This window comes from Bufo gargarizans, chromosome 9 (genome assembly GCF_014858855.1).
Source record: "Bufo gargarizans isolate SCDJY-AF-19 chromosome 9, ASM1485885v1, whole genome shotgun sequence".
Lineage (NCBI taxonomy): Eukaryota > Metazoa > Chordata > Amphibia > Anura > Bufonidae > Bufo > Bufo gargarizans.
Window position 1 is genome coordinate 114,147,371 of NC_058088.1, and position 27,255 is coordinate 114,174,625.

The 27,255-nt window shown below is 49.2% G+C and overlaps 1 protein-coding gene across 2 annotated transcripts in view; it reads left to right on the top strand.

The window, feature by feature from the left end:
- Nucleotides 1-27,255, top strand: part of MED12 (mediator complex subunit 12) — a 99,724-nt gene that overhangs the window by 36,747 nt on the left and 35,722 nt on the right. For both annotated transcript variants that reach the window (XM_044305789.1, XM_044305788.1), the window contains exons 21-23: nucleotides 12,933-13,160; nucleotides 13,268-13,412; nucleotides 15,921-16,041. In XM_044305789.1, the coding sequence (XP_044161724.1) occupies nucleotides 12,933-13,160; nucleotides 13,268-13,412; nucleotides 15,921-16,041 (494 nt within the window). The remainder of the gene's footprint in view (nucleotides 1-12,932; nucleotides 13,161-13,267; nucleotides 13,413-15,920; nucleotides 16,042-27,255) is intronic.

The following is a 27,255-nucleotide window of genomic DNA, read 5'->3' on the forward strand; positions in this document are numbered from 1 at the left end:
ACCTTTTTTTTTTTTTTTTTTTTTTTTTTTTTTTTTCCTTCTTCTATTCCTGACATGACAGTCGAGCCTAACTTGGGCATATCCAGCCGGTATTCAGGCTCTTTCCTTTTCAGGAACCTTCCATGTCCACAGGGTACTACGCCCTACTCCTAGTCCTTCCCCGCTGTCCTCCCGAAGCTGTTTACTGCAGTTATTGCAATTTTTTTTGTTCTCAAACATTTCTCTTCTTTTAATGTCCTTTGTTTTACTGTGCCTGGTGCAATTCAGTCTGAAGGGTCTTCTTGTAGCCCACCCACATACATTTTGTTTATTGATCCTATAGAGCCACGGGTGGAGGCGCCATCTGCAGCACTACTACCTATGGTGACCCGCTTAGTGGCTGTGTCGACTACCACCAAAATCACTGTTCTCCCGGAGGAACTCGGCAGGTCCGTAATAAATTCCATGGACAAATGCGTCCAAGGACGAGATGGAATAGACAATGGAAGAAGTGAACCAGGCGGTCGAGTATGGGCAACCTTTGACCGAGCGCAGGTTTCACAAGCTGTCACGTAATTCTCAATACTTTTACGTAACCCTGGCCACCAGAACCTCCGGGACACCAGATCACAGGTGGACTTACCACCAGGATGTCCAGCGAGAACAGTATCGTGATGTTCCTTGAACACCTTGTATCGTAGGCCCTCAGGAACAAACTACCTCCCTGGAGGACACGAACCAGGAGCCCCCTCCTGAGCTCCCAATACCTCCATTTCCAATTTAGGGTACAGAGCGGAGACCACCACCCCTTCCGCCAAAATCGGCGCTGGATCTTCTGAATCACCTCCCCCAGGGAAGCTGCGAGACAAGGCATCTGCCTTGACGTTCTTGACTCCTGGGCGAAAGGTAACCACGAAATTGAACCTGGTAAAAAACAATGACCATCTGGCCTGTCTAGGGTTCAGACGCTTGGTAGATTGCATGTACGCCAAATTCTTATGGTCTGTATACACCGTAACAGGGTGGGACGCCCCCTCTAACCAGTGACGCCATTCCTCAAAGGCTAACTTGATAGCCAACAACTCCCTATCACCAACATCATAATTCCTCTCGGCGACCGAGAGCTTCCTGGCGAAGAAGGCACACTGGACCCACTTGCCAGGAGAAGAACCCTGCGAAAGCACCGCCCCAACCCCCACCACGAATGACTGAGATACATCCGGCTGCACCAGAATGGGAGCAGACGCAAAACGCTCCTTAATAGCGAAAAGGCCTGCAATGCCTCATCCGACCAGACAGACATCAGCGCCCTTCTTGGTCATATCAGTAAGGGGTTTGACTAGGGTGGAATAATTCGTAAACCCCAAGAACCTGCATCAAAGCTTTCTGATTCTCCGATCGGTCCCACTTCAGAACTGCCCGGACCTTTTCGGGGTCCATACGAAAACCGGAATCGGAAAGCATGTATCCCAAGAACGGAAGCTCTTGCACCGCAGACAAACATTTCTCTAGTTTAGCATATAACTTATTCTCCCGAAGGATCGTCAAAACCTGTCTCACATGATCCTGATGGGTCTTCAGATCAGGAGAATAAATTAAGATGTCATCTAGGTAAACTACTGCGAACCTCCCCACCAAGTGATGAAAAATATCATTGACGAATCGCTGAAATACTGCTGGCGCATTCGTCAACCCAAAAGGCATTACCAGGTTTTCAAAATGACCCTCGTGCGTATTGAAGGCCGTCTTCCACTCATCCCCCTCCTTGTTCCTGATCAGATTGTATGCTCCCCTCAAATCCAACTTGGAGAACACCTTGGCTCCAACAATCTGATCAGAGATCAAAGGCAGGGGATATGGATCCCGGACTGTAATACGGATCAACTCCCGGAAGTCCAAACACGGTCTCGGTGATCCATCTTTCTTCATTACGAAGAACAAACCTACTGCCACTGGAGACTTAGATGGTCTGATATGACCCTTTGCCAAACTCTCGGCGACATACTTTCGCATGACCTCTCTCTCGGGTTGAGAGAGGTTGTAAAGCCGAGACTTAGGCAACTTAGCCCCCGGAATGAGATTCACTGGACAATCATAGTCTCGATGAGGGGGCAATTCCTGAGCCCCACCCTCCGAAAAGACATCCGAGAGATACTGAGGCAAGGCCGTAATGGACACTTCAGCGATAGATGTGACAAGACAATTATCCGAACAAAACTTGCTCCAACCAATGATTTGTCTTGCTTGCCAGTCAATAATTGGGTTATGTCCAGACAACCATGGCAACCCCAACACTATTGGCGCTGACAAATCCTTCATGACAAAACAAGAAATAATCTCGGCATGTGAATCACCCACCCTTAAATGAATACCATGAACAATGTGAGTAAGGCTCCTTTAAGAGGGGAAGAATCAATTGCAAAAACAGGAATCTCGTTCTCTAACGTGCAAGTACTTAGTCCCAGGCCCTGAAGAAAAAGAAAGTCAATTAAATTCACCCCAGCACCACAATCAAGGAAAACATCAACAAATACATTTCTAGACTCTAGCGCCACCATAGCTGAAAGGAGAAAACGGGAACTGCAGGGAGCTTGCATACCAGTCTGCTCCACCACACCATTCATACAACCAAGTGTGAGGGGAGTTTTTTTTTTCCTTTTTTCTTTTTCTCTTCCACCTGTGGTTTAACATAAGGACAAGAAAAAATAAAATGACCCACAATAGAAACATAGATTGTGCACTTTTCGAAAGTCTCTACTATCAGAATGGCCAGAAATCTGACCTAACTGCATGGGTTCCTCCCCTACCCCAGAGTAACAAGCAATATCATCCTGGGCAGCTGGTGAAACAAAACCACACGCTGGAGGAATCCCCTGCACAGAGGGACCCTTACACCTCTATCTGATACGTCTATCCAAACGTATAGCCAAAGACATTGCATTCTCCAAAGTATCTGGGTATTCATGAAAAGCCAGGGCATCTTTCAACCTTTCAGATAACCCCCTGACAAAACTGACTACGTAACGCGGGGTCGTTCCACCTCGACTCAGTAGCCCACCTCCTAAACTCTGTGCAGTAAACCTCAGCAGTATGTTTACCCTGTAGTAAGTTATGTAATTTTAATTCTGCCATCGAAACTCTATCTGGGTCATCGTAAATCAATCCCAGGGCTTTAAAAATTTCCTCCACCGACCGGAGGGCCAGAGAACCGGACGGCAGAGAAAAAGCCCAGGATTGCGCGTCCCCTTTAAGCAAAGACATGATGATACCCACCCTCTGATCTTCATTACCTGAAGAAAATGGGCACAATCTAAAGTACAACTTAGGCTACTTTCACACTAGCGTTCGGCTGTCCGCTTGTGAGCTCCGTTTGAAGGGGCTCACAAGCGGACCCGAACGCTTCCGTCCAGCCCTAATGCATTCTGAGTGGACGCGGATCCGCTCAGAATGCATCAGTCTGGCGGCGTTCAGCCTCCGCTCCGCTCCGCTCAGCAGGCGGACACCTGAACGCTGCTTTACATGACTCTTTGAAGCTGAAAAAATCATCAGTACCCCCTGCAAATTTCTCAGGAAGAGCGACTTTAGGCTCCCCAACAATTTGACCTGTACCTGTTGCCAGCACCTTCTGACACTGTGTGACCGAACTACGCAGATCCGCAACCTCTAGGGATAAACCCTGCATGCGGTCAACCAGTGCATCAATTGACGCCATCACAAAAGCGCTGAGCAATGGCCGTCACAGTATGGCGGATTATAATGTCACGGCGGATGTACACTTTGTACCAAAGATAACACACCAACCAGGCTCTGGACGAGAGACAGGGGAAGGGTCACCTCCTAGCTTATCCCTGACCTCTTTCCCTGCACTGCTCAGCCCACAGCAGACCTTGAAGGTAGGTGTGCTAGTGTCCTCCAGCCTGGGCTAACGAAAACCTTGAACTCCCTAAGATGGTGAAGTGGGGAGATAGGAGCAGTCTGCTCGCACAGAACCTGGATGGACAAGAAGACACAAACAACTGAACTAGCAATGACACTTATATCTGAGAGCAGGAACTGACAGCCAACCTTCTCTCCAAGCTTCCCAGACCAGAATGAACAGTATAATCCGCTCAGGACACTGGGTAGTGTGCTATTTTTAAACTAAAGACCCCACCCAGTGCACCTGAGAGAGGTGGATCCAGCACGGCTCCAAAGCAATCGCTAAACTCGTGCTGCTATCCTGGCTGACCTCCGCACATCGTCAGAGTGGGGCATGACACTATTTGTCTGGTCTCTTGACAGTCCCCTGTTCTTCCCACTTTCATAAAGGGGCCCAGGGCCGCTCTGAGTGTTAGACCACTGTCTTCTGTCTTCACTATCTGCGGATATATACTGCAACCAGCTTTACTGGTTGTCTTAGTTTTTTGCACCTTCTTTTTGGGACTGCTTTGTAACTGACACAAGCAAGAAAATAGGATTTTTTTGACTCTCCTGTAAAATTTGCTTTCTCACTGCATTATTGGGGGGGGGGGGAGAGACACCCAATTTTCCTTTTGTTTTAAGATGGGTCCCACTTTTGCAGTTCTGATCCATCCAGAGTTTTTTCCGGTTTATCTTCTGTTGGCTGCTACTACTGCTTGGGTTCAAACTGATTAGCTCAGTGTCTGCAGGAGTGTTATAGCTGATGGGAAGAGCAAAAAAATGTTTCCACTTAGGCCACTTTCACACGAACGTGATGGATTGGCTCTGGATGTGTTCAGTGACACTTGCACCATTTTGCAAGCACGTTTAGTCAGTTTTCTCGCCCATTTTCCTTGGGGGACACAGACCTTGGGTATAGCTCAGCTCCCTAGGAGGCGTGACACTAAGTAAAACTGTTAAGCCCCTCCTCCATCAGCTATACCCTCAGCCTGGAGATAGAGGCTACCAGTTTTAGCTTAGTGTCCAAGGAGGCAAGACACTCCCTGCTACTGCAGGGCTGTTTTCTCCTTGTTATTTTTACTTTTTCTTCTAATTTTGTTATTTTATTTTTTCCTAGGGATACCAGAGACGCATAGACCTCTCTGCTCTCCCGGGGTTGAGCTGCGCCAGTGCCAACTTATCTGCACTGCTGCCTCCCCCACAGAAGCAATAGGAGGATCTGGGCAGCAATGGCTCCCCTACATCCCGCCAGCTAGGGGGTCGCCCGCACGCCAAACCCCTCTTCCAGCTTCCTGCCACTGCGGTGCCAGTGGCTGAAGGGGCGACCCTGCTGGAAAGGACTGAGGGTGAAGACGTCGGACGGTGAGATGGCTATTCCAGCCCATACCCCGTCCCTATCTGCAGCATCTACCCCTCTGGGTAAGGGGGGCACCCGTGGTCGCTCATTCTGAGCGCTCATCTGCAGGACAATGCAGCACAGCAGCATCCTCAGCACCCCCACGCCGTTCCCCCCCACGCTGCTATCTTTCTGCCCCCCCTCCCCCTCATTCGGGGCTGACTCCATTTTTCTCTTCTCTCTCTCCCCCTTCCCGCCGAGAACGGGGGGCGGGGCTTAGCGGTCCCGACAGGGGGCGGGGCTTACGCGCGCGTCATTTTGGGGGCGGAGCTACGTTCTCCTTCACAGGAGACATTTCAAGCGCTGGAGGGGGCAGAGCTTGTTCCCCGTGCTTTCTGCTGAGGTTTCCCGCGCTTCCTCACTCCTGACAGGAAGCTGGGACACGGTGGGGGACTCTAACCTCCTGTGTACATCGCTCGGCTTCTGTGGGCGCTCTCTGCTGCTCTCTGCTGCTCACTGCTGTTCACTGCTTCTCTGCTGCTGCTGATCTGGGCCATCTCCTGACGTTCTTCTGAGGCACTGGTAGGACAGTTAACCCTCTCCTAACCCTCCTGGTCATAGCTGCTATAACCCTTTGTGGTCTCTATATTAGAGTACAACCACACTTCAGCATGTCAGATCCCACAGGTGCCCCCAAACCCTGGTACCATGCCTGTACCGCCTGTAAGGAACTTTTTCCGCGTGGGCAATCTGAGCCGCATTGCCTTGCATGTCAGGCCCCGGTGCAGGGCCCGCTTCCCGCTGCGCCCCCCGGTGCCTCTGAACCCCCTGACTGGGCTAGGTCTCTGTCTCAGGCGGTGGAAAGCCTTACACACGTAGTGGGCCGTCTCGTGGATAGACCGCCTCTCCCGCAGGCTGCCACAATCCCTGTCGCACCCGCTGGGACTACCGTTTCTGCCGCCCCCACTGGTTCCCTGCCTCCCAGCGAATCTTCCAGGGCCCGGCATACTCAGAAACGTTCAAGGGTTGAGCGCACATCTTCTCCAGATGCTTCGCTCTCTCCGCCATGCGTGCGAGCTCAGTCAAGTCTATCCTCTCAAAGGGATACGCTTTCTGAGGGAGAACTGGCGGATTCGGACGTGGACATGGACTCAGAGCTTCCGTCCAAATTGGCGTCCGCGGTGGGGCATCTTGTCACTAGCATCCGTGATACCTTTCAGCTACACGATGACCCCCCCAGCTCTGAACAGGCCGGCGTGTCCTTTCTCCGCCCCAAACAGGCCTCCAAGGTTTTTCCCATACACGCTGATTTTTCTTCTGTGGTATCCAAGGCTTGGACTCGGCCTAACGTCCGCTTTATTACACCCAGAAAGCTGGACATTTGTTATCCCTTTCCAGTGGATTCTGTGACCACGTGGACATCCCCGCCTAAGGTTGATCCTCCCGTGGCTCGCCTGTCCAAAAGCACTACTATTCCTGTACAGGACGGATCTTCCCTCCAGTCTGTTGAGGACCGTCGTACGGAATCCCTCTCCAAGGCCATATTTACTGCCTCTGGTTCGGCCCTTAGACCGGTCTTTGCCTCCGCCTGGGTTGGCAAAGCGGTCTCTGAATGGAGTTTGCAACTGGAACGGGAGTTAGGGTCGGACGTCCCTGTTCAGGACCTCCGTTCCTTAGCCCAACTAATTGTTCAGGCCGGAAAATTCGTCTGTGAGGCCTCCCTTGATGCGGGTGCCCTCATTGCCCGTTCCTCTGCCCTGGCAGTTTCTGTCAGGAGGGAACTCTGGCTGAAGGTTTGGGCGGCGGACGCCGCTTCCAAACGCTCTTTGGCCGGCCTACCATTCACGGGTTCCCGCCTGTTCGGAACCCGTCTGGACGAACTTATATCAGAGGCCACGGGTGGGAAGAGTACTCACCTCCCCCAGTCCAGGCCAATGGGCGCCCCCCGTGGTCGCGCTGGTTCGTCCCGTTTTCGGTCCTTTCGCAAGCCCACCGGGTCTAGACCCGCGGCCAGTTCTTCTTCCTCTGGCCCAGCCCAGGATAGACGCAAGAAGCCGTTTTATCGGACGCAACCTACCTGGCGCAAGTCCCAGCCTGCACGGGCTCCCACAGGCCAGCAGCCCTCTGCCTGAAGGTGCGCCCCCACCCACCCGGGTGGGGGGCCGCCTTCTCCTATTCAGGAACGTATGGCGGGCCCACATCTCAGACGCATGGGCGCTCGAGATTGTATCTTGCGGATACAAAATCGAATTTGCGTCCATTCCGCCAGACCGTTTCTTCCGATCCCGTCCTCCGCGAGATCCCGTACGAGTGGCCGCCTTCTTCGCGGCCATTCACTCTCTAATGGACAAGGGTGTCGTCGCCCCCGTGCCTCCGACGGAAAGGTTCAGGGGGTTCTACTCGAACCTCTTTGTGGTTCCCAAGAAGGAAGGCTCAGTGCGTCCGATCTTGGACCTAAAACGCCTGAACCGTTTTCTCCGACTGCAGAGATTCCGGATGGAGTCTCTCAGGTCCGCAGTGGCCTCCCTGGAAAGAGGGGATTTCATGGCCTCAATCGACATTCAGGATGCATACCTCCACGTTCCGGTTGCTCCATGTCATCACCGCTTCCTGCGCTTCGCGGTGGGGGACGATCACTTCCAATTCGTCGCCCTTCCCTTTGGTCTGGCGACGGCTCCTCGAGTGTTCACCAAGGTCCTGGCCCCTGTCTTGGCCCTTCTACGTTCAAGAAGTGTTTTTCTTCTCCCATACTTGGACGACATCCTGGTCAAGGCACCCTCCTTCTCTCAGACATCCCGCAGTGTGGAACTCACTCTGGAGACCCTGACGCGGTTCGGTTGGATTATCAACCACCCCAAATCTTCCCTTACCCCCTCCAGACGGCTGATCTTCCTGGGGATGCTCCTGGATACAGAGTTGGCGGAGGTCCGCCTTCCGTCGGACAAGCGTCTGGCCCTTCGCGGGTCGGTTCGCAGTCTCCTCCGCCATCACCGCCCTTCCCTCAGATCCAGCATGCGGTTGTTGGGAAAGATGGTTGCCTGTTTCGAAGCGGTGCCGTTCGCACAATTCCGATCCCGCACCTTTCAGAGGGCAATTCTGTCGGCCTGGGACAAATCACCGAGGAGTCTGGACAGGACCTTTCTTCTGCCTCCCCTGGCTCGGGCTTCCCTCGGCTGGTGGTTGCATATCCCTCTAAGGGGGAAGTCCTTCCTTCCACTGAACTGGCTGGTGATTACCACAGATGCCAGCTTACGGGGGTGGGGGGGGGTTTTCCCTCCCCGGTCCGTCCAGGGCGTTTGGTCTCTATCGGAGTCCAGACTTCCAATCAATATTCTGGAACTGAGGGCGATTCTTCTGTCCCTCAGACACTGGACCCATCTGCTGAGGGGCCACCCTGTTCGGATCCAATCGGACAATGCCACGGCTGTGGCATACATAAACCATCAGGGAGGCACTCGCAGCGATGCAAGAGGTGACCCTCATTCTCCTCTGGGCGGAGACGCACGTGCCGGCCTTCTCTGCGATTTACATCCCGGGGGTGGACAACTGGGCGGCGGATTTCCTCAGCCGGTCCACCATCGACCCGGGAGAATGGTCCCTGCACCCAGAGGTGTTCGAAGCCCTTTGTCTTCGCTGGGGTCGCCCCGACGTGGACCTCATGGCCTCCAAATTCAACCACAAGGTCCCCCTATACCTGGCCAGGGCACGGGACCCGAAGGCATACGGCGCCGACGCGCTCGTCCTTCCGTGGCGCGAATTCTCCCTTCTGTACGTCTTTCCTCCTTTTCCCCTCCTGCCACGGGTTCTTCGGAGGATCGCGGCAGAGGGCGTCCCCGCGATTCTAATCGCCCCGGATTGGCCCCGCCGGTCTTGGTACGCCGACCTAATGTTGCTGTTGGCAGACGCACCGTGGCCACTGCCCTCCAGGGAAGACCTTCTCTCTCAGGGACCGATCTTCCACGAGCATTTAGGCTCGCTACGTTTGACGGCGTGGCTATTGAGACCGCCGTCTTAACGCGACGGGGTTTCTCCGCGGACGTAGTCCGCACCATGATCCGGGCTCGTAAGCCCGTATCCTCTAGGATCTACTATCGGGTTTGGAGGTCCTATCTGGGGTTCTGTGAGTCCCGGAGCATCCCACCTCTCCGGTTTTCTCTTCCCACAATCCTGTCCTTCCTCCAGTCGGGTCTGGACCTGGGGCTGTGCCTCAGTTCTCTGAAGGGTCAGATTTCGGCGCTGTCTATTCTTCTCCAGCGTCCCCTGGCCCCTCTAGGGCCAATTAAGACCTTTTTACAAGGGGTGGCTCACTCTGTTCCGCCGTACCGCCCTCCAGTTCCTTCCTGGGACCTGAATGTGGTGCTCTCGTCGCTCCAATCAGCCCCCTTCGAGCCTTTACGGGAGGTCTCCCTTCGCCTTCTGTCCTGCAAGGTCATCTTTCTTGTGGCCGTCACGTCTCTCCGACGGGTGTCGGAGTTAGCGGCTCTTTCTTGCTCCGAACCTTTCCTGATCTTCCACCAGGATAAGGTTGTGCTTCGGCCTGTCCCGACTTTCCTGCCAAAGGTGGTCTCCGCCTTTCACATCAATGAGGACATCGTCCTTCCGTCGCTCTGTCCCTCTCCTTCCCACCCCAGAGAACGGGAACTGCACCGTCTGGATGTGGTCAGGGCTTTGAGGATTTACTTGGAGGTCACCGGGTCCTTTCGGCGCACGGACTCCCTGTTTGTGGTTCCGGAGGGTTCGCGCAAAGGGTTGGCGGTCTCCAAGGTGGCTATTGCCCGTTTCATTAAACTGGCGGTGTCTGAGGCTTATCGAGCCAAGGGCAGGCCTCCGCCTTTTGGCGTCACTGCTCATTCCACCAGAGCAGTCGGAGCTTCCTGGGCGCAGAGGCATCGGGCCTCGGCTGAACAGTTGTGCAAAGCAGCCACTTGGTCCTCTCTGCACACTTTCACAAAGTTCTATAGGGTGCATACGCATGCATCAGCGGATGCTGCGTTGGGCCGCCTGGTTTTGCAGGCAGCGGTTTCCTGATGCTCTGGTGGTGTTCCGCCTTGGGTTTGTGGTCCCTCCCTTCTTGGACTGCTCTTGAACGTCCCAAGGTCTGTGTCCCCCAAGGAAAATGGGCGAGAAAAGGAGATTTTTGTATAACTTACCAGTTAAATCTCTTTCTCGCTCTTCCTTGGGGGACACAGCACCCACCCTTCTGTGTTTGGTTACAGGGTTATGGTCTGGCGCCCCGTTGGGTTGCTGGCTGGTTGTTTCCGTTATTGGTTGTTATCCTTTCACTACTTGGACACGCAACTGGTAGCCTCTATCTCCAGGCTGAGGGTATAGCTGATGGAGGAGGGGCTTAACAGTTTTACTTAGTGTCACGCCTCCTAGGGAGCTGAGCTATACCCAAGGTCTGTGTCCCCCAAGGAAGAGCGAGAAAGAGATTTAACTGGTAAGTTATACAAAAATCTCCTTTTTTCTGCGATTGCATTCAGTTGTTCAGTTTTTTCCGTGTGGGTGCAATGCGTTTTTGATGCGTTTTTCACGCGCGTGATAAAAAACTGAAGGTTTGCAAACAACATCTTTTAGCAACCATCAGTGAAAAACGCATTGCATCCGCACTTGCTTGCAGATGCAATGCGTTTTTCACTGAAGCCCCATTTACTTCTATGGGGCCAGGTCTGAGTGAAAAAAATGCAGAATATAGAACATGCTGCGTTTTTCACGCAACGCAAAACTGATGCGTGAAAAAAACAGACCCATTGAAATGAATGCGTCAGGATTCAGGGCGGTGCTATGCGTTCACGTCACGCATTGCACCCGTGCAGAAAACTTGCTCGTGTGAAAGGGACCTTAGTGTCACCTCCATGCCTCTTCCTGCTTCAGTCAGTGATTATGTAATTGCCAGGTATCTGCATGAGCTGCTCAGTCTTGGCACACCCAGACCAGCATGTCAGGAGGCTGCATTCCCCATGTATCTGGGGCTAGTATGGCAGAACCAGTTACAGAACAAATAAATCAAATTTGTATTGTGCTAGAGGCTCCCCAAAGGTCTATATGACCTTATGGGGTCATAAACATTAAGGGGCACATTTATTAAGACCGACATTTTAAATGCCGGTCTTAATTAGGCCCTAGCTGTCTTACATTTAGACCATTTTCCATGCCTAAAACAGGCATAGAACATGGTAAATGAGACAGGCCTGCCAGCATATCCCTATCCTTACCCATGTCACATCCACTTTTTTAGACCTGGCATGAGTGGGGAAAAGTTTTGAGCATATCTCTGTTTAATAAATGACCCCCTAGAGATTTTACCGGATATAAAAAAATCTAAAAATACTAAAAGGCTTGTTTATCGCTGAAAAAAAGGACACACAAAATATTTACATAACTCAACTATAAAGAAAAGTTGTGGCTTTTGAAGTCATGAAGGAGGATAAATGGCCTGGTCTTGACCTGGTTAATCTGGTCATACACATATGATAACTGTTGGATGTCTACCTAGGACATACTCTGCCTCATTCACTTAAACTGAAATGGTTTTAAGATTAGTAAGATTTTTATTTATTTTTTGTTTTCTTCACTGTTTTCAGACTTTATTTATTATCACAGGTGAATTGGTTTAAAGATTGAAAATTAGTCTTTAAGACACTTCTAAGGGCACGGCTAGATCACTGTTTCCCAACCAGTGTGCCTCCAGCTGGAGGCACACTGGTTGGGAAACACTGGGCTATATAGTGGCTGGATGCACATGTCAAAGCAGTGTCAGCTTGGCAGTCAATGCCAGCGCAATTTTGCAGTAAAATGGTGTGCCCGTTGGCTGCTGCAGCTGAGCACTGCATCTTCACTTTCTGGCCAATACCTTAAAGGATAACTGTCATATTTATACCCTAACTTCAATTTTCATATATGTAGTTACTAATAACATGAATCTCCAGAATCAGTTACTATTAGACTGACTTACCCCATATTTAATAAGATTCAGCCCTTAGCAACCAGTCTGCATAAAACTGCAATTTCACTATTCAGTTAAGATGGCCGCCACTGCCCTCACCCTGAGGCTAATCCCGCCTGCTCTTACTAGCCAGTAACAATAGCCCCCCAAAAGTGTCAGTAACAAGAGCCCTCCCCCTAAAGAGTTAATCTCCTGCAGCACAAAGGGGTCCTCTTACCACATGTTGCTTTCATTTATACACTGAGCAGATGGCAGATCTCCCTTCCCTGCTCTGCGCTGCTTCAACTCTACATTCTCCATCTCTGCTGAGTGAGGGAGCATCTGCCAAGCGCAGGGACAGGGAGAAGTGCTCTAATCATTTACTTACAGTCCCTGGCTGTCAGTAATCTGACCTTGCACGTAGCGTGCTTCTGCGTCTTCCGTCCTTCAACACATAGATGGACCATGCCTAGCGACAGGTAAAAATAGGCAGTACAGGGAACAAAACGGTGGAATTAAGAGGTAATTGAATACACAGTGAAAAGTTGAAATAGGGCCACCAAGGTGATATTAATCACCACAATCCAATACTCCCCAAAAAAAAAAAAAAAAAACACTGTTATACTTTAAGAATATAGTTGTCCTGATCTACGTGTCTGCTTCTCTGCTCTGTGCCTTATTTTTATTTTACAACTTGCCATTTATGCTTTTGTCTGTATATGCGGTACACTGTTTTTAACCTTTTGTGACTACAATTAAATTTTTTTTTTTTTTTTTTTCTTTTGAATATAGTGATTTCTGCTCCAAAGTAAAGAACACTATATACTGTATAGTGGATCCATCAGACTCAAACATGTTGTGGGAACAGGAGTTTATGCTGGATACCATCTCTAATCCAACAGAACATAATTATAACTTTGGCATGCTGGGAAAGCTACTGAGAGATTCTCCTACCAATCGCTACAGCTTTGTGTGCAATGCACTTGTACATGTGTGTGCAGGAGACCATGACACTGACGGGTAAAGATATTCTGGCATATATTTGTGGATTTTGACAATAGGGACTCAATTAAAATCATATTAACCCAACTGAGATGAACCAATTATTTTATGTTTTTCTTATGCAGAATAAATGACATTGCTATTCTGTGTGCTGAGTTGACTGGATCCTGCAAAGATCTGAGCTCTGAGTGGCTGGGGGTCCTGAAAGCTCTGTGCTGCTCTTCGAATAATGGTACCTGTGGCTTCAATGACTTGCTGTGTAATGTAGATGTAAGTCCTACAGAAATGCATTTCTATATCTGTGTATTTTCATAGTCGGATAGTGGCTTGTATGCTGTTTTATGCTGCAGATTATGGGGGGGGGGGTCTAAAAGGACTGATATGTAGCTTTGTGGGAAAAGCGTAATTATCTTGTAATTTATTAATATTAATTCTGCTCTGGGCTTAGGAGTCGTGTGGGCAGTCCTGTCAGTGAATGGACAGATGTCTCTGTGCACAGTCATACAGGGAAGGTTATCAGTCACTTAGTAGAACCGCCCATTGCGCTCTCAAAGCCCAAAATGAGCAGGAATTAACCGCTTAAAACATTATGCTGTACATGTATGGCATTATGCACCTGCAGTTGTATAGTGGGCTGCTGCGGTGAGTCCGCTCCACTGTATGCACTGTATACAGTAGGCACCCAACCACGATGACTGGGAATGGCGATCGTGCTGAACATAGTCAATTAACCCCTCAAATGCCGCATTCAACACCGATCGCGGCATCTGTGGAGTCAGACAGAGGGATGGTGCCTTCCGATCGGAGCCTCTCCAAGGAAATCGTATTACCATGGCAGCCTAGATGCTTTTGAAGCTTTTCAGGGCTGCCATGGTAAGCTCCCCTGCTGAACTATGCACGAGGCACAGCTCAGCAGGGAGTGTTTCAAAATCCCATTCACTCTAATAGAATCTCTGTTAGGGTGAAAAGGATCCCAGGTTCTAGCTAATAGTTATTAAATAAAAAGTTAGCAAAAAAGTACTAAAACATTAAAAGATTAAATCGCCCCCCTTTCCTAATTTTACATCTAAAAATATATAAACAATAAAAAAATAAACCTATTAGGTATTGCTGCATCCAATGTCTGAACTATTCAGATATTCAAAAATTTCTGTGGGGTGAACTCCGTAACAGAAAAAAAATGTCACCTTGTCACCCCCCAATTTTTTTATTACAGTGATCAAAAGTAGGGCCGTTATTCAGGATTTTGAAAGTTATTGGTATTGGCATCTATTTTGCCGATATGCCGATAACTAATTAGGATCAAAGATCACGCTGCTCTCAGCGCGATCCATGTTCCCTCAGCCACACAGGGGAGAAGGAAGCAGTGTCTCCCTCCCTCCTGTGCTGCCGCTGCTGCCAGAGAGAGGACAAGAGGAGGAGAGGGGCTGTGGCCACTGCGCCACCAATGATGTTAACTAACTCATTCAAATTCAACCGGAGGTGGGAGCTGGCTGCAGAATCGCATAGCCGCACCCACCCTCTGACAAGTAGCTGCGATCTGTGGTAGTTAACCCCTCAGGTGCCACACCTGAGGGGTTAACCGCCACGGATCGCATATACCACTCATAGAGGTCGGGTGCGACTATGCGATTCTGCAGCCAGCACCCACCTCCTGTATATGAATTAATGACAGAGTTATCTTCATTGGTGGCGCAGTGTGCCCCCAACCCCAGTATTAATCATTGGTGGCAGTTGCCACAGGGTCCCCGCTCCCCTCCTCATTGGTGGTGCAGTGGCAGCTTCTGATAGAGCGCTTACTGCTGGGGCTACAATCAGGGTGAATAAGACTTTGCGTTCTCCCTGCTGGCCTGTGCATAGTGCACACAGCAGCATGGAGATTACCATGGCAGTCAGGGCTTCAGTAGCGTCCTGGCTGCCATGGTACCTATGCTACTCTGCATAGGTAGCTTTACCACTCCCACCGGAACCACAGAAAAAGTTCAATAGGCAAACATGGGATCACTTTTAACCTCTTGGTATAGCATACGATAGAATGAGCTTCTTAAATCATACTCCCGAAAAGCAGGGAGGTTCACCTTCATGTTTCTTTTTATTGAGTATTGCCAAATTGCAAAATGTTAAATAAACTTATACACCATTAGGGACGCTGAAAGGCACATCACTCCATCCTCCTCCCCTCCACATGATGCCTGAGTAAGGCGGTGTGTTTCCTGGAACGTCGCATGTAGAGGAGGAGGATGGAGTGATGTGCCTTTCAGTGTCCTTCATGGTGTATACGTTTATTGGACATTTAGCAGTTTGGCAATACTCAGTAAAAGAAATATGAAGGTGAACTACCTGTGGTTTAGGAGTATGAATTAGGAAGCTTGTTGTATCGTATACTGTACTAAGAGGTTAAAAGTGATCCCATTGTTGCTCATTGTACTTTTTTTCTGCAGAATTAAGGATTTCAACTCATTTTTAGCACACCGTGAACGCTGTCATGTCAAATCCCCAAAAACCGTGGTGGAATTTTTTTTTTTTCTATTTTACCCCTAGAAACCATTTTTACAAGACATGGTAAATTAAATAGCAGCATTTAAAAATGCTCTGCAAAAGTTATGGCAATTGGAATGTAAGGGGTAAAAATTTAAAATGCAAAATTGAAGATAGGCCTAGTCTTCAAGGGGGTTTAAAGTGAACAAAATTAAGTGATAGCCATCATTTTAAATTACGTTCCTATACAACGCAAGAGTTCAAAATTTCCTTTCAATGTCTCCTTTCCAATGATTGTAGGTCAGTGATTTGTCTTTCCATGATTCGCTTGCGACATTTGTTGCAATTCTTGTCGCTCGCCAGTGTTTTCCACTTGAGGATCTCATCCGTTGTGCGGCCATCCCATCCCTTCTTACAGCAGGTGAGTCAAGATTTGTAGTTCTTGTCATTATGGGCCTTATTTGTAGAGGTTAGTCCAGGAAATAATGGAGTTGCCTAGAATGTAGAAATCGGATACAGCGGTCCTCCACACCACAACAGGATTTATTAGGGGCTGTTCACATCACGTTTGGAACTGCATGTCAGAGGTATATCTTGCGACAGCTCCCACGTACCCTCACCGGAAAGCTACCACGTATCCCACGGTGTCTGCTTACAGTGCAATACATGTTCTATGCAACGCCTCCCATACAACACTGGTACACGTTACAGAGGCTGCAGATGAGGGATGTGAGGGACAAGGTCAGGAATGCAGACGGGACAAACTACACACATACCTGGAAGACAGCACTCCATAGTTTACTACCTATGAGGCCTGCATTTTTAACGCTTTCCTGATCAAACCCTGGCTACTGTTTGGCCAGGGAATGGCGGGTTTCATAAGTAACACACTGTGGAGTGCTGTCTTTGTTTCATATGTGTACATTGTGTCTTGTCTGCATTCCTGACCTCACCTGTCCCACATCTGCAGCCTCTGATATCGGGGCACTCACAGGTTCCTGGACTGGAGATTCATCTGGCCCAGAGAGAGTGGGACCTTCGATTGAGCAGGACTGGAGGTGGGTGTGTAGAGACGGTCCATAAAAACATCTTCAGGTGTCAGGGCAGTAGATTGTGGCCTTTCTCTCTCCAGGCAGCTCTGCGCTCTAGTACTGGGAACTCCGCCTAGAAGAAGCTCCATCATAATGCCCATGTATGAAGAGTGATGTCACTGGAGCTTCCTGAGGGTTCAGTTTAACGGAGACCTATGATGGATGCCATAAAGCAGCACCCATCATCTGTAGGCTGCCATTGTCAAAATCATTTTTTATTTTTATTTTTTGCGGTTTTCTGACCTAGGTTTGTCTGGAGGCTGAAAGGATACTTTTTATTTTTTTTTATTTTTTTTCCTTCTTTTAGCAGTGGAAGTATATGGACACTTTTAGTTTGTACTATGCAAATATAGATAACAAACGTAACCCCTCAAAGGAACAAATGTCTGTCCCTTTCACTGGTTTTTACCTATGCTTAATACCCTTTTTTTTTTTATGTATTGTCGAAACCACAGCCTCTCTAGTAATCAAGTGGAATCATATAGTGGCTATTAAAATAATGCAATTTATTAAAGAGGACCTTTCATGGGTCCAGACATTATGAAATAACAAGCAGGTTATGTAGGGCATAGTGCAGAGATCTAAGAGCGCTTGCTATTTTATTTTATTTTTTCTGGGCGCCGGGTCCGTTCGTCTGCTGTGCCTGTCTGGTATGCTAATGAATAGCATTGGCACAGGGAGGAGCAGACACCAGGGTTTCTCAATGGGCGTCTCCTCCTCCCTGGCTGTAGCGCAGTCCAATCACAGTGGAGAGCATCACAGCCAGGGAGAAGGCAAGCTTTTTTTGTTTTGTCTTTTCTTTCTCCCTGGCTGTGACTCTCTCCGCTGTGATTGGACAGCGCTACAGCCAGGGAGGAGGAGACGCCCATTGAGAAACAGGGCATCCTCCCTGTACCGATGGTATTCATTAGCATACCAGGCGGGAGAATTCAACACGGGCGAACAGGAAAAAAAAAAGTAAGAGCTCTTAGATCCCTGCTCTATGCCTTACATATCCCGCTACTTATTTCAGAATGTCTGGACCCATGAAAGGTCTTCTTTAAAGACAATTAGTCCCTGTACACTCTGAAATACACCTTAAAAAATACGCAGTCGGGATTATAAAACCTATGCAATACAAATAGTAAAAGAATTTGCGAATGAATGTGACACTGGGCCCTCGTGGTCACAATACTGTTGACTCAATATCACTGATGAAGTACTGTCAATTCAGTGTGTAAGTAAGAACTCTCATACAGCAGTCTCATGAACTATTTAAATCAGTATTTCTGACGCAACTACTTGGTTACTAGAGAGCCATTAGTTTGGACAATACATAAGCGATACCTTGGGTTCCCCTATGTTCTGTGCACTCGTACCCAGATGTCCATATACCCTTTAGTAAGCCACTCCAATTATCAATATTGGCATTATACTTTTGTTTATGCAAATTATACATTATTTAAAAATGGACTGATTTATGCACATACTTTCACATATATTTTTCTGCCTTTAAAAAAAATATTTTTATTGACCTGTTCTATGGTTTTCTCCCGATTACTCCAGTTTTTCAACATGTTAATTGATGGAAATACTCAATTAATGCAATGGCATACCCTAGTGATATGCCCTTACAGAATTATTGGTGGAGATTTAAACTCTGGAAGCCCTAGCAGTTTCTAGAACATAGGTATGTTTATGGCTGTAAAGTAACTTAGACTGGAACAGAAAAATATGAGGCCAGCTGTTAGAAGAGGACCTTTTACTGGTCCTGACATTACCATAAAAATAGCTGGCAGGGTAGGGCATATTGATGAGATGTCATTTATTATTTATTTAATTTTTACTGAGGGCTGCTCCGTTCCCCCGCTGTGCTCCCCGTATTGGTTTCCCGCCTGGTATATAAATCCATACCATCTGTACAGGGAGGTGGGACGGGCGTGTTTCTCACAGGGCTTCTCCTTCTCCCTGGCTGTGAGCTGCTCAATTGCAGCGAAGAGCGTCATGGCCAGGGAAGAAAGAAAACTCTTTCTCCCTGGCTGTGACGCTCTCCGCTGCGGTCCTCTTTAAATGGGTTTTCTTGTTTGCATCAATGTCCTTTAAAATTATTTATGATGGTCGCTGTAATTTCTTAATGTATTTCTTTTACCTTTATTGTTCCTCAGTGCCCCAGACTAAAAAATAAACAGAAGCCATTGGCTCCTAAATTGAAAAATGTACGAGCCAAATTTAATTTTTAGTCGCCAAAATGAAAATGTACATAATTATAATTTGAAAAAAAGACTTGAAGAAAATGAGAGACTGGTCACAGTAATGAGCCAGCACTACATATTAGGGGTGTCATGATACCAAAATTTTGATTTGGTTTTGAAAAAACACCATTCCCATTTTCTGACCCACGGTCAGATAGGATCTCACTGCATCACATAGCTATGATGCAGTGAGTTCGGGTCAGCGAAGCCACCGTCAGTTGCAGTATAGATATGTATACGATACACGCACGGCTCTGCCCCACACACATTATACAATTACACACACACTGCATACACAGCTGACATATATACGTATACATGTGTACAGCTTTGCTTCGTACACAGCTCTCACACACTCTTCTATATCTAATTAAGAAAATCACATTTCTGTACACAATTATATAGTTTCTTGGTCGGACTCCTCCCATTCATGAAATCATAAAAAGGTCCTTAAGCTGCAGTTAGAGCTTTCATCTCCTTCCCTGCAGCTCAGCGACCTTTGTCACAGTCCTCCTCATGATTGCTATGCCTCCTTTCATGTCTGTCCTAATCACACAGACCAGTGTCCGACAGTAAGGCCCCTTTCACACGGGTGAGTATTCCGTGCGGATGCGATGCGTGAGTTGAACGCATTCCACCCGCACTGAATACCGACCCATTCATTTCTATGCTATGGGGCTGTTCACATGAGCGGTGATTTTCACGCATCACTTATGCGTTGCGTGAAAATCGCAGCATGCTCTATTTTGTGCGTTGCGGTGCGATAATCCACGCAACGCAGGCCCCATAGAAGTGAATGGGGTTGCGTGAAAATCGCAAGCAAGTGCGGATGCAGTGCGATTTTCACGCACTGTTGCTAGGAGACGATCGGGATGGAGCCCTGATCATCATTATTATTATACCCTTATAACATGGTTATAAGGGAAAATAATAGCATTCTGAATACAGAATGCATAGTCAAATAGCGCTGGAGGGGTTAAAAAAAATAAAAAAAAAAATTATTTAACTCGCCTTAGTCCACTTGTTCGCGTAGCCCGGCATCTCCTTCTGTCTCCTTTGCTGAACAGGACCTGGGGTGAGCATTAATTACATGAACAGGACCTGTGAGGACGTCACTCCGGTCATCACATGTTCCATCACATGTTCCATCACCATGGTAAAAGATCATGTGACGGACCATGTGATGACCGGAGTGACGTCATCACAGGTCCTGTTCATGTAATGAATGCTCACCCCAGGTCCTGTTCAGCAAAGGAGACAGAAGGAGATGCCGGGCTACGCGAACAAGTGGACTAAGAGTTAAATAAAATAAATAAATATATATATATATATATATATTTTTTTTTTTAACTCCTCCAGCGCTATTAGACTATGCATTCTGTATTCAGAATGCTATTATTTTCCCTTATAGCCATGTTATAAGGGAAAATAATACAATCTACAGAACACCGATCCCAAGCCCGAACTTCTGTGAATAAGTTTGGGTTTGGGTACTAAACAAGCGCGATTTTTTTATTTTTTTTTCACGCGAGTGCAAAACGCATTAAAATGTTTTGCACTCACGCTGAAAAATCGCGGGTGTTCCTGTAACGCACCCGCACATTTTCCCGCAACGCTAGTGTGAAAGAGGCCTAAGGCCTCTTTCACACTTGCGTTGTCCGGATCCGGCGTGTACTCCACTTGCCGGATTTACACGCCGGATCCGGAATAACGCAAGTGTACTGAAAGCATTTGAAGACGGATCCGTCTTCAAAATGCTTTCAGTGTTACTATGGCACCCTGGACGCTATTAAAGTCCTGGTTGCCATAGTAGTAGTGGGGAGCGGGGGAGCGGTATACTTACCATCCGTGCGGCTCCCGGGGCGCTCCAGAATGACGTCAGAGCGCCCCATGCGCATGGATCATGTGATCCATGCGCTTGGGGCGCCCTGACGTCACTCTGGAGCGCCCCGGGAGCCGCACGGACGGTAAGTATGCTGCTCCCCGCTCCCCACTACACTTTACCATGGCTGCCAGGACTTTAGCGTCCTGGCAGCCATGGTAACCATTGAGAAAAAGCTAAACGTCGCATCCGGCAATGCGCCGAAACGACGTTTAGCTTAAGGCCGGATCCGGATGAATGCCTTTCAATGGGCATTCATTCCGGATCCGGCCTTGCGGCAAGTGTTCCGGATTTTTGGCCGGAGCAAAAAGCGCAGCATGCTGCGCTATTTGCTGCGGCCAAAAAACGTTCCGTACCGGAACGGAAGACATCCTGATGCATCCTGAAGGACGGACTGTCCATTCAGAATGCATTAGGATAATCCTGATCAGTATTCTTCCGGCATAGAGCCCCGACGACGGAACTCTATGCCGGAAGACTATAACGCAAGTGTGAAAGGGCCCTAAGAGAGAAGTTTGCAGTCACACACCACTCTCACTGATCCAGCCAATCTCTATACGTGCTCTCTGCCGGACCATTAAGTAAGTAGTCGGGGAGGTCTGGCACTGCTGGACCACCCTGACTACTGACTGTAAGATGAAGGCACTTTTTAGCAAGATTTTTATTCTTGCTAAAAAAAAAAAAAAAATTTTTTTTTTTCTGCACATTAAAAAACGTGTATTTTTAGATTTTTTTTTTTTTATTGCTCCCCCCACCCCCATTAAAAAAGGATAAAAATGAAAGTGGTATTTGTACGCCAAAAAAATGGCTCCCATGGGCTGCTCATTTTGTAAAAATTCCCAGAATGTATTTTCTCCTTGCCTCACTGCTGTTCTGACTGTATCAGGGTTCTGATGTGCTCCACTTTCTGCTCCTGTCTGGACACAGCAGGAAATGGCTTGGATTGCCACTGTGCTGTATTGATCATTGGCTGAGGCGGGTGATTACTGCAGCCAGTCATTAGCGGACTGGCATGCACAGCTATTTCCCGCTGTGTTGAGGCAGGAGCAGAAAGTGGAGCACAGTAGGGACCCAGCAGCAGTGGAGGGGGTCTGTGAGGGGAGTATAAGTGTTATTTATTTAATTTTTTTTTATTTTTTATAGCATGTGCAGCCCATGAGTGCACGTTTTTGTGTATACACCTTTATCAAAAACATGAAGGTGCAGAAGTGCTTTTTAGAGCGCTTTGCCCCTTTTACTTTCATAAATCCATAGAAAGCATATGGGATCTGTACTCCATGTTTGATAAGCAGAGCAGGGCTGATCAAAGCTGAAGTTTCAGAGTGCTCTAAGCAGTACTTCTGCACCATCATGTTTTCAAAGGTTTAGTTACCTGTTAAATTATGTGGTCCAAAATAGTACCAATAAAAACTTCAAGCTGTCATATATTTATGTTGCTGTAAAGTAAGCGGGATAGATTTCCATGTAGCGGCCACAAACTGCACCCCAATCACGACATATCCTCTGGACCACTGCGGCCCACACAGATATTGCATCACGACTGCTGTAGGGAAAGCCAGCCTTAAACCTTATTCACACCTGATTGTGAGACAAACCTTGCATTGGAGCCTCCACAGAGGTAAGATATAAGGGAAAGATCTGCATGTCCCATGTTGTGAGACGCTCATGTTTCTCGCTCGTATCATTGGGGACACAGGACTGTGGGTATAGCTGCTGCTTCCACTAGGAGGCGACACTAGGCTGAAAAGTGTTAGCTCCTCCTCTTCTAGCTATACCCCTTCCAGTCTGGAGAGAGCATATCAGTTTTTAGCTTAGTGTCATAGGAGGCAGAACTCCCTTCTTACAGGGTGGCTTCCTTTTTGTTATTTTTTTTTTTTTTTTCTTTTTTGTTTTATCTTTTTCCCTTTTTAGGTAGGGGGAAACAGAAGCGCCTAGCCCCTCTGTCTACCACGTGAGCTAGACCGATGTCTGATTCCCTCACGTCTACGCTCCGGCCCGCGGGTTGTATACGCAAGCGGGCGCCTCCGAGCACTGCTTCGGGCCGCGTGCCACAAATTTTGGCCTCCGGCTTCTGGGAAGTGTAGGCCGCAATGGGCGCCTCCCACAGTGACGCAAGGGGACAGGGCTAAGCTTCTCCGCGGCTCAGAGGACCCAGCAGGACCGCAGCGATCAGAGTGGACTCTGCTTCAGCCTTGAGAACAGTAGTGACATCCATGTCCTACCCACTAGTGACCCCCGCATTCCAATATCCGCACTTATAATGCTTGTGTAAAATGCAAAATTAAGTTCCCTCGTGACCAGCCGGACTCTGTCTGCTCCGCATGCTGTGGGCCCATGCAGGTTCTGTGTCCCACACAGCTGCATGACCGCCCTGACCGGGTGGAACCAGACTGGGTCTGTGCCCCATCTCGGAGGACCTCTCTAAGATATTCCAATCCACCGTCACTCTCATGGGTGGATTGGTTGATAAATCTCCACTGGTGCAGTCCGCACCCTCTTCTGGAGAGCGCCTTAGGGGCAGACCTTCGCACAAATGGCCCAGAGCAGGACGTCATTCCTCCTCTGATGCCTCAGCATGGGTCACGCTCGGACGCATCCTCCCTCCCAGTTCTGTCCGATGGGGAGATTGGTGATTCGGATTTGGATCCAGAACAATTTTCCAAGGTTGCTTCCATGGTGGACATCTTAGTTTCTGCTGTCCATGTCACCTTCTAGGTGCAGGATGAGTCCCCTTCCACGAGTCACCAGGGAGTGTCTTTCTCCATTCCAGGCAAGCTCCTAAAGCCTTCCCCTTGCATGATGACTTTTCGGTTGTCATTGCCGAGGTGTGGGACCATCCAGATCGTCGCTTTACAACGTCCAAGGGGCTTGATCTGCTTTATCCCTTTCCGGTGGATTGAGTGGCTTAATGGTCCTCTCCTCCCAAGGTGGACCCTCTGGTAGTATGCCTCGCCATTCCGGTGGCCGATGGCGCAGCCCTTCAGGATTTCGTGGGTCGCTGTATGGAGTCTTGAGCGAAATCCCTTCTTTCGCGGCAAGTGGCTTAGCACTTCGGCCCATTTTCGCCTCTGCTTGGGTGGCTACGGCGGTCTCTGATTGGGCACTCCAGTTAAACCAAGACTTGGCGGCGGACCTCCTGCTAACTGAGCTCCAGTCCTTGGCTTTGCAGATACCACAGGGGGGGAAATACCTCAGTGAGGCTTCCTTGGATGCAGGTGCACTTCTTGCCCGCTCATCGGCTCTTGCAGTAACCTTGAGGCGCGAACACTGGCTTAAGGTTTGGGCAGCGGACTCTTCGTCAAACCGTTCCCTTACCAGCCTTCCTTTTGCCGACTCCCAATTATTTGCGGCTCGGCTAGATTAAATTATCGCCGAGGCTGCGGCGGTAAAAGTACCCACCTCCCACAGGGCAAGTCCAGGCGCACGTTTCACGCCTAGCAGACAAGTGCCCGGGCCCAGTCCTTTTGCCACTTTTCTGGTGCATGCCTGGCAGCAGGTGCCCCTCCCAGATCCTCCACCAGCGGGAGAAGCCATTCTTCAGTCCTCAACCAGCCTGGCGCCCGCGGGCACAGCCTGCCTGTCTCTCGACCCGGCATGCAGTCCTCCGCATGAAGACGTGCCTCCACCCTCTCGGGTGGGGGGGTCGCGTACTCCTTTTTGAGGAAGTGTGGTGGGCCCACATTTCAGACGTGTGGGCGCTCGAAATCGTATCCTCGGGTTACAAGATCGAGTTTGCGTCCCATCCTCCACACGTTTCTTTCTCTCCCAACCACCCAGGGATCCAGGTCTGGCTGTCGCCTTTTTCCAGGCAATTCAATCCCTCCTCGCATGGGGGTGATCTCCCTGGTTCCTCAGACGGAGCAATTCTCAGGGTTTTATTCAAACCTGTTTGTCGTCCCCAAGAAAGAAGGGTCAGTTTGCCCGATTCTGGACCTCAAGTTGCTTAACCGGTTCCTCCGGGTTTAGCATTAAGAATGGAATCCCTTCGCTCCGTGAATGCTTCACTGGACCGAGGTAAATTTCTCTCTTCTATAGACATTCGGGACGCGTACTTACACGTCCCCATTGCCCCGGCACAGCAGCGTTTCCTCCGCTTTGCAGTGGGGCTCCACCACTATCAGTTCGTCGCCCTTCCCTTTGGCCTGGCGACGGCACACCGAGCCTTTACAAAAGTACTCTCTCCTCTCCTGGCACTTCTTCGTACCAGGGGAATCACCCTGATTCCCTATCTGGACGACATTCTGGTCAAAGTGGCGACCTTCGGTCAGAACAAGGACAGCCTGTGTATCACTCTGGGTACCCTGGCGCGGTTTGGGTGGTTGGTTAATTTCTAGAAGTCGCCCCTGCGTCCTACCAGATGGATCACTTTTCTAGGCATGATCCTCTATACGGCCGCAGAGTTGGTGCGCCTCCATTGCATGAAGATATTGGGTGCAATGGTCGCTTCTTTCGAGGCGGTTCCGTTAGAAAAATTTCACACTCGTTCACTTTAGCGGACAATCTTGTCGTCGTGGGACAGGTCGCTGGATTCCCTGGACCATCACCTTTTTTCTACCCCCAGGGGTGCGTTTGGCACTCATGGGTGGCTTTCGAGCCCAACCTTGGAGTCGGGGTAATCTTTTCTCCCGATCTCATGGACTGTCATCACTACCGTCGCCATTCTCCAAGCTTGGGGCGGAGCTTTCCCGCCCCGGACAGTCCAAGGTGTATGGTCTCAGTCGGAGTCCAAACTGCCCCTCAACATACTGGAACTCTGGGTTATTCATCTGTCCCTTCTACATTGGGCCCCTCTCCTGAAGTGCCGGCCGATCCGGGTACAGTCAGACAGCGCTACGGCAGTTGCTTATATCAATCATCAAGGAGGAACCCGCAGTGATGGCGGAGTCGGCCAAGATCCTGCGGTGGGTGGAGACACATGTGCCAGCTCTTTAGGTGGAGTAATTGCAATCTCACTGGGTACAGGACTCTCCATATGCATTATCCCCGTCTGTAAGCGGTGTAATTTATCTGCCATTGGACTCAGTTCCTGCCATATGCATTACTCCTTTCCTTAGGTGGTGTGCTTGCACTTCCTCGGGATACAGTTCCTGCCGTATGCGTTTTTCCCCCTTTTTGGCGAAGTGGTTGCACTATCACTGAGACAGTGCTCGACGTAGGCATTGCCAAACTCCATTGGTGGGATACTTCAGTACCGTTGGATACAGCGCTACCCCCTTTCTTAAGCGGAGTATTGCACTACCACTGGAGGTTATTTCTTCACATTGACATCTCCATGCTTACTGTTACATTACCCTTTCGTTAGTGATTGCTAACGGGGGGATAACTAAGCTTCTTGGGATGCTGCAATTCAACTACGCCATGGCTCTAGATGTCTTAGCTTCTTTGTTGCCCTGTACTCTTCACCTAGTGGTATATGGGTGTCGCCAGTGGATACTATGGCTATTTCCCCGTTGTATCCTCTTTTCTTACTGGTGCTGGTTTGGGGCATGAATATGTCACCCTCTGTCCCATCAGGGGGTTACCCGGCAACACTTAAGTGTCCTAGAGACCCACATTTCCATGGGCCTCCACTGTTCCAGTTGTTGCAGTGGGGCGTCCCCCCTCAGGTAGGGGTTCTTCCCTGACCCTAGCTTTGGCAGTTGCTCTTGTTCGGCGCCCTTGCCTGGTGGAGTGTTTTTGGTTAGCTCTACTTAACTAGGGCAGTATGGTTCTATGACTTCTACTGCAAGTCCTCAGGCCTCCCCCCTCAGTTTTGCGCTGGCGGGGCATGCTGTGGCCACTACGGTATGAGGGGTCTTTCCATTCTCACGACATACTATTGTTCCTCCTCCACTGCTCCTTCGTCGGTGGCAGATTCTTCTAGCCTTGGTGGCTCCTACGTTACTATTTTCCCCTCATCTGCATTGGCACAGGGTATTGGTTCCGGTCCCCGCTGGTGGGCTGCGACGCCTACCACATCCCTTTTTCTACAGGTGAATCCTTCCCATTGGTCCTGGGTGTTGCTACCTGTATCTACAATTAACTCTCTTACGACATGAGTAATGACTGTCATGTCAATCCCATGGTGGTCATACTTTTTGAGTGCCAATTCTGTGGGTAGACTACGAGACTCACCATGCCATGTAGAGCGGGGGTGCTGTCGCGCCTTACCACCGCTGATAGACGTTTCGTTCCTGGAACAGAACACCTTTTTTATTTCTTCTTGCTCCTCGAGCTGAATGTTGCTGGTCTCTCCCTTCTGTCTACCTGGCCAGTAGCCATGCCTGGCACTGCTCTGGAATCTCATCACAATTTTTTTCCTATGTGACCAGTGTTTTCTCAGGTACGAGTGGGGCGTTAGACGTAGTCATCGCACTCCATGCGGCAGGAGTCTTTCTCTTATCTTGGTCTGTTCAAAATTTCCATCGAGCAGTGTTGCCACACTGTCAATA